Source organism: Lolium rigidum, chromosome 7, assembly GCF_022539505.1.
Source record: "Lolium rigidum isolate FL_2022 chromosome 7, APGP_CSIRO_Lrig_0.1, whole genome shotgun sequence".
Taxonomy (NCBI): Eukaryota; Viridiplantae; Streptophyta; class Magnoliopsida; order Poales; family Poaceae; genus Lolium; species Lolium rigidum.
Window position 1 is genome coordinate 307855280 of NC_061514.1, and position 8107 is coordinate 307863386.

Consider the following 8107-nt stretch of genomic DNA (forward strand, 5'->3'; position numbering starts at 1 on the left):
TAGAATCTAAAAACACCTGTATATAATGTCTGTAGATTTCCTAGTGGGAACTGAGTTTTGACCGGCCATAGGATTGTTGCACTAATCAGGGATTATCAACGGAAGGTGAAGCTCTTCTCTCGCTAGCTACTACGGAGTAGTAGTACTAGTAGCTCTTTGTTGCGTTGCTGTATAAATGCTCGGTAGGCGCACCGACCGCTAACAGAGACAAAAGGAAGGGATCACGAGAGGATTGGTTACATATACACAGTTACACCCCGCCGCCGGCCGTTTGCCTGTACTCTGAACATACCTCTCGTGCACTTCGTTATGGAGGCGGTGGCGGCGGCGTCGGCGTCGCGGGCTCTTCTTCCTCCTCGGGCCAAAGTGCTCCTGCTGCCATTGCTGCTGCTCGTCGCCTCCCTCGCTCCACATGCTTCCTCCGGTTAGTACTGTACACATCCTCCGCTCGATCGATCCTGCGTGCAGCTAGCTGCCTTGGCTTGGCTAACGCTTGGTTGATTTTGATGTTGATTTCGTCTCTGCAGGTGACGGGGTGCGCTACGATTACAAAGCTTACACTGAAGTACGCACGACGCAGCACAGCCTAGATCTCTCCCTCCCTCTCTTGGGATAAATCTCAGCATCCATCTTGCCATATATCTCTGATCAAATGCATTAATCCTTCTTGTTTCTGTTTTTGACAGTGCAAAGGGCACCCTGAACCTGCTCTGTACAACGGCGGCATCCTGCGCTGGGCGAAGAAAATCAAGGACTTCAGAACGGCGGATGAGGGGAACTACTCGCCGTCGTTCGTGCTCTACAACATGTCCGCCGCCACCGTGTACAGCTTCTCTTGTGAGTCTCCATAGCGCCATATCCTTGATTTGCTTTGTCTCGTTCACTTGGTGGAAATGTTAAGGCCAGTTGATTCACTGGACACTGGGCATGCATTGGTGTATAGCCAAATATTGGCGTCATCGACCAACCCCATAGTAAAGCTTGCATTTTGTTTTGGAAGTAAACCGGCACATGAAAAGAAAAGGACACGACTACGTCTCAGGCGAATTAGACTTAACTAAGTCTCAATCACGTGAAGACATCAAGTGTAACTCATAATTACAGTGACAACCTAGTTGCAACTTATGTGTAAGTCCAGCATGAATCTTGAAGCAAATTCAAAGATTTGGACATTTTACTTCATTTACAAGCCACTTGCAACTAAGTAATTTCAGTTGCAACCCACTTGCAATTAGGGAAATCTCAGTTGCAACCTACTTACAACTGTCATGTCAGTTCGAATCACGAGGAAATCCAATGGCTACGAAAGGGGACCGAGACATAAGAAAAATCAGACACATGATTTCTAGGAAATCCAAAAAGAAATATGCCAGAATGAAGAAGCTATTGGATAAACGGTAGGTCCTACCAATTAAACCGCGGAAAAATTACAGGACAAACATTCCATTTGATCGTGGGCGTGGTGTGGCCGTAGTGCTCTCCTGTTTATGGTGGAAGCTGGGCGTGAAAGGGGCACACACTTTTTTGACACCAATTTGAATAATCGCTTCGATTCATATTACTTATCCTATATTTAGTACAAAGTTGTATTAAATCCGTGACAAATAACGCGGGTTGGAGGGAGTACCAAAATCAGCACTTTCATTGGATTCATCATGAAATTTAATTTATATTTATTTATTATAATATAGGTGCTGGCAATTTTTTCTGTAAAATTGGTCAGATAGAAGAGCTTTACTATTTCGAAATATCAATACACCTTATAAATTGGAGCAGATGGGGTATATAACCTACACGCTAGAAAATTGAATGAGGTTTTCTGTGAAGTGGCAGGCCATTCAGTTGATATTTTCAGTTGCAAACAATTGGATGTTGGCAATGTGCTGTCAGAAGAACTAATCCAACATGTGACTATGTGAGTAGTCGTGTAAAAATTCAACCGAGGCAGAAGCTCTCAGGAGTCAGGAGTACTAATGTACGATACACGAGGTAGCAAAATTCCTATAATAATGAAAGTTGAAGCCTGGTCGGCAGGGATGCGCCGGTGCGCCACTAGAGCCACGCACTGCGACGTTACCTGACGATCGAGAGTTTCAGCCACGTAACAATTTCTCCTCTTCTAGAAACCAGAGTTTGGTAACATCGCCATTGAACTAGCGGAAACGCAATTCTAACGGCGTCATGGCCTATCGATCAAGAATCCACCATTGAAACAACATCATGATTCGTGCATTCTTATGTGCACCATTGTAGAGCTTAGTCGTGTCGTCCGTGTCTTGACCGTTACGTCCTGATGCCGCTAGTAAAATCGCTTTAACTCTGCAATGACGTTTCTCTAAACCTCCCCAATACTCGGTCGAATGGTACCATGCACATGTACACGCCCTACGATCCAAGGAAATGAAACCAATCAGAGAGGGAACTGAGGCTCTAGCTAGATCGGAAATCAGGCAGAAGCCGGCAACGGGTAAGGAGCAGGGAGAAAGACGGCCGGGGCAAGGCGGCAACCGACGAGTGCGCGCGTTGGCTGGCGTAGGGCCGCCGGCGCCGGTGGTGGGGGCGAGATTCTTCTCGTCCTTGAGTCCTCGACTCGAATGCGCATGCGCGCGCGCGGCAAGAAAACGCGCGTGCAAAGCGAGACAAAACTTGAGGCAAGACGGAGAGGTGGAGGCGAGGGCGCGCAGCAAGCGGCCTAGGCAGATGAGGTATTGCGCACCAGCCAGCCGCCGTCCTCCCCGGCCCCGTACGTGTCACCTTGCCGCAGCTAGCTAGCGCATGTGGCCGCGGAGCTAGCAGGACCATCGATCGATGGTGTTCGTCCCATGCGTTCCTTCGTTTGCTTCATTCCGATGGTAGGGAAGGAATGGACGCGTGCGTGTGTGCCCATCCATCCACACAGGTCCATGCAGAGGAGACTACTAGCGCTAGCTTTTGTACTTTTGTGGCGATGCGTACTGCGAGAGGCCATGCCGGCGCCATGAGGGGCATGGCAAAGAAGGAAGGTGAGCTCGGCGAGTGGATGGACGGCCACTTTTGAATGCTTAATCATAAGGTGTGCTACCTGTATAATGGCGGCATATACAACATGGAATGAGTATTTTTGGTAGGAAAAGGTAAAAGGTGTGTTTATAGCTAAGATTCGGCAATCTAGGAACTTATGATGTGTACTAGCACTCTGAATCGGAAATTCAATTCAGTTACCAGGTTCACAGACTCTCTCTACCACAAAAGTACAAAATATGTTTAAGATGCATTTCAAAATAAGGGGAGCATATGCTCCCATAAGCCAAAACACCACTCCCAGATCGAAATGCACTACATATAAGTATGCTAGTAAATTTCAAAGCAAAAATATTTCGAAGCATAGAGGCTGCACACAAAAAAACGGATATGGTGGCTTGAAATTGCAATTATCGATCAACATATTTTGTTTTTGTTTTTTTCCTTTCAACTGACCGATAAAACCATAAAAACATATCCCCTTGAAATTTTACTAAACCATATAGTGTATTCTTACATCTACACAAAAATATGTACAGAAGATAATGAAACATGGCACTGTCACCTTTTCATTTTCCTTAAAGGTTAGGAAACAAAAACGTTTGGCGTGAACAATAGTGGAAACTCCAAACGGAGGCTAGGCTACATGTAGTCCTTTATTTAAAAAAAATCAAAAACATATTTTAAAGTTTCAAAATATTCTAAAAACAACCGTGAATGTAGCTAATGGTGTATACTGCAAACATGCAAAACCGCAATACGAACTACTTTGTGCTTTAGGCTAGCACAAAAATGGAACAAGTGTAGATCTAACTATAATGAAAAGTGCACATTTAAAAACAATAAAATTTATCTCTTTCCTTTTCATTGTTCTACCCTAGGGAATAAAGAATTTCACATTGACAGGCTTTTAGGATACATCATTAACTATATCTGAACTTTGACCTGTTAATATGATTTTAGAACTTCTCAAAAAACGGTACCATGACTTGCGTGGGAAAAAAAAACAAATTTACCGCTATAGATTGCTTTCTAATTTTTGCAGGGTGCAAGGACATCCCATTTTGCACTAATAATTACGCAACAATGAATTAAGCATTGGCTTATGGATTGTTCTTTCTGGCAGCATGTGCCGCCATATGATCAATAAAGTGCCGAATTCCCTCAAAAAAGCATGTGCCCACATATAGGCCACTAGTAGTTAATCCATTGCAAGCAAAACAACAATGAAATGCATACTAGTCCATAATCAAACATCGAAATCCTACCAAAAACACTATCAATCAATATTAATTACTTTGAAAACAAAATATTTATATCATAGTTTTCGTTTCACACTGTGCGGATTATGGTAATGTTGCATCTCTAACCAATATTTTTCAAGTTTACTGCACCTACCTTTGTTCTTCTTACATAACCATCTTTTAACAGCAGAGACAATAAAAACAAGTTTAACAATTCACAATCCAGTACCGTAGTATGGACATGTACAACTCTTCTAGTTTTTAATTCCTTGCATGTTTACGTTAACAAAACCAGGAGCAATAACAAGGTGGTAAAATCTGCATAGAAAATTCAGAAGAATAGACGTTGGCATTCACAATTAACATATTTCTGACAGTAAATTACAGCTTGTACCAAGTACTGTAGCTATTAGTAAGTGGCAATCCGACAGGTTGGCCCAATTTTCCTTGGTTACCACTTTGCATAAGTTTGCAACACCCACCTAATTGAAAAATCGCGGAGTCAGCCTCGCACCTTTTTTCGAGTGCCACTTCATCATCCGTCTTTAGAGACTCATACAAGATCAGCTCCGCCTTCACTCTCTCAACCCCCAATAATGGGCCAATCTATCTCCCTTAGAACTTGGTGGTGGCTTAAATATCGCCCAGATCCCCTCCTAACCTCAAAGCAATGGTGTCCCTCATCCTTCTTGCATCTTGGGAAGTTAGAATGAAAGGAATACGAGGGTCTTCCGCAACAAGCACACCCTACCTTTTATCTTCCTTGCTAACATTAAGAAAGAGGCTAAGCTTTGGGTTGCCGCAGGTGCTAAGAAATTAAGTGGAATATTTATGCCGAAGGAGTAGGCTTTCATAATATTGGTGACTCATGTAAAAAAAATCTTAATTATTAATCGATTGACGTGAAGATTATGCTCTCTGTCGTGCCTCTGAATCAACGGATGCATGAAGCCAATTTAGGTTCCATAATACGGATGTAATAATAATTTGTTGAATGCTTACTGATTTTCTCTAGGCTGGGTGAAATTCGATGGGCCAGCAACCATCCATGTGAAGACAAAAATTATGTCACTAGACAACGGCGCATCTTAGTGTAACACGATTTTTTCTCACAGAGCCGGGCCTTACCGGTCACGGTCAGGCATCCATCGTCCGCACGCACATGTAGGCGACAGATCCATCACAGTTATCACACGGTCAACCTCGAAAAAAAAGAAGTTATCACACGGTGTCAAAACTCAGTGTAGGCGATGAGGTGAAGCTCACATGTTGGTCTAATTTTTGGTCCATTACACTATCTGTAACTCATAGCTAGTACGAATCATGACACAAGTTAAAACTCTATTGCAACTCAAAAGAAGCATAAATCACGATGAAAATCTAACAGTCTGGAGTCGACCTAACTGTGTAACTTGATTTCCAGATCGACCAAGAACTAGCAAAACTGAATTGTTAAACTTCCTGACTGATTTTCTTCAGGCTGGGTAAAATTTGATGGGCCAGGAACAGTCCATGTGAAGGCGAAGATCTTGTCACTAGACAACGGCGCATCCCAGTGCCTGGGCACAGCTCTGGTCCGAAACGACTGCTGGTCCTTCCTGAAGGGCGGCTTCACTCTGAGCTCGCCGTCACAAACCTCTGTCCTCTACTTCCAGGTTAGACTTGGCGATCCATGTGCAAAATTATTGCCAACACATTCTAGTGGCAAGATGCTAAGCATATTGTCTCATGCCAGCGGGAAAGTTAAAAATAATTGATTGCAAAGTTGTACTGCTCGGAGAATTCGTAATGTAATATTTTCTGTTCTCTGTAGACTGCAAGCCCAAATGCATCAATGGTCTCAATCAGGAGCGCCTCTCTGCAGCCTTTTTCGCCTGAAGAATGGAGCCAACACAGGGAGGACCGCATCGAACTGGTACCATCATGTTGCACGAAATTTTGTTCCTGTCAAAGACTTTTTCCCAAGGGAAATCACAGAAGAAAAAACTGGTAGATACTGAAACTGACAATAGCAGCGTTTGCCCTCCATGGCGAGCAGATCAGGAAACGCTCCGTGAACGTACATGTGTCGGACAGCAGTGGCAGCCGCGTCGTGGGCGCCAAGATCGCCATTCACCAGATGAGCAGAGACTTCCCCCTGGGCTCCGCCATCAGCAAGACCATCCTCGGCAACAAGCCCTATCAGGTACGTCGTCCATCGGTCAGACTCCTGAAGAATGAAGTTCTGACAATTACTTTGCTGTCGATGACTGATGAAGATGCTGCTTGAAAATAGAAATGACTGTTGTTGATCCTTGCACTGGTGGATGCAGGAGTGGTTCAGCAAGCGGTTCAACGCGGCGGTGTTCGAGAACGAGCTGAAATGGTACGCGACAGAGCCGTCGCCCGGGAAGGAGGACTACACGCTGGCCGACCAGCTCCTCCAGTTCGTGCAGTCGACCGACGCAGTGGCGCGCGGGCACAACATCTTCTGGGAGGACCCCAAGTACACCCCCTGGTGGGTGAAGAACCTCACCGGCGCCGACCAGCTGCGCGCCGCCGTGGCCGGCCGCATCGAGAGCCTCCTGTCGCGGTACAAGGGCGACTTCGTGCACTGGGACGTGAGCAACGAGATGCTCCACTTCGACTTCTACGAGAGCCGCCTCGGCCGCAACGCCACCGCGGAGTTCTTCCGCACCGCCAAGAGGGCGGACCCGCTCGCCACGCTCTTCCTCAACGACTTTAATGTTGTGGAGGTCTGCGACGACGTCAGCTCCAGCGCCGACTCCTACGTGTCCCGGCTCCGGCAGCTCGCCGACGCCGGGGTGACGTTCGAGGGGATCGGCCTCGAGGGGCACTTCGGGAAGCCCAACATCCCCTACGTCCGCGCCGTGCTCGACAAGCTCGGCACCCTCCGCCTCCCCGTCTGGCTCACCGAGATCGACATCAGCAGCGCCCTCGACCAGAAGACCCAGGCCGCGTACCTGGAGGAGGTGCTCAGGGAGGGGTTCGCGCACCCGTCCGTGGACGGGATCATGCTGTGGACAGCCATGGACGCCAACGCCACCTGCTACCAGATGTGCCTCACCGACGGCAGCTTCGTCAACCTTCCCGCCGGCGACGTGGTGGACAGGCTGCTCGGGGAGTGGCAGACCAAGGAGGTGCTCGGCGCCACCAACGACCGGGGATCCTTCAACTTCAGCGCCTTCCTGGGAGAGTACAAGCTGTCTGTGGCTTACCTCAACTCCTCCGCCGAGGGCACCTTCTCCCTCGCTCGCAGCGACGACACCAAGCACATCACCATCCGTCTCTCCCCCTGATCGATCCTTGAAAGGGCTGTGTCGATTTGTTAATGTAGTGCTGGTCGTCTGTAGCAGGTTTTGATTTAGAACCATTGTTGGATTTGTAGCAACTTCTTACCATGCCTAGTATTTTTTTTGGATTCAGAGGCTTTTCCTATGCATGGCAACGTCCGTGTTGCTGTTTGTACTCTATTTTATTTTATTTACTAGGCTTTTACTAGGAAGTGAGATTTAATCGGGCCATGTGTAAACGTACTACTAATCGTCTCTAGCAGGTTTCGATTTACAACCGGTGTTGGATTTCTAGCCTAGCAGCTTCTTAGAGCAATTCCAATAGTGCAGCCGGGTGCTGCCTATAAGGCCAGCTATAGTCAGCTTATAGCTAACTTATACAATAGTTGAGTTTAAGGATTGATAACTTTATGTGTACTAGGACAATACCCGTGCGTTGCATCGGTGTGGATATTCTCGATGGTGAACTCAAATTACAATTCAGAAACTAAAACATGCAGAAATATTGACAATAATAGCTTTGAGATAGGGAGTAGCTAGACAACACATGAGTCTGATCTAATGTGATTA

General features: G+C 46.4%; 1 protein-coding gene across 1 annotated transcript; it reads left to right on the plus strand.

The window, feature by feature from the left end:
* Window positions 1–309: 309 nt before the first annotated feature.
* Window positions 310–7543, plus strand: LOC124670344 (endo-1,4-beta-xylanase 5-like). Its single transcript, XM_047206855.1, has 7 exons — window positions 310–424; window positions 528–565; window positions 687–837; window positions 5724–5920; window positions 6058–6159; window positions 6283–6429; window positions 6557–7543. Exons 1-7 carry the CDS (start codon window positions 310–312, stop codon window positions 7541–7543), a joined length of 1737 nt encoding a protein of 578 aa, XP_047062811.1.
* Window positions 7544–8107: the final 564 nt, after the last annotated feature.

What these genes read in the sequence shown, in the direction of transcription:
- LOC124670344 (XM_047206855.1), top strand. Translation starts at nt 310, where the DNA reads ATGGAGGCGGTGGCGGCGGCGTCGGCGTCGCGGGCTCTTCTTCCTCCT. An exon ending in ATTACAAAGCTTACACTGAA is followed by an intron (nt 566 to 686) that starts GTACGCACGACG and finishes TGTTTTTGACAG; the next exon opens with TGCAAAGGGCACCCTGAACC. An exon ending in GGGAGGACCGCATCGAACTG is followed by an intron (nt 6,160 to 6,282) that starts GTACCATCATGT and finishes CATGGCGAGCAG; the next exon opens with ATCAGGAAACGCTCCGTGAA.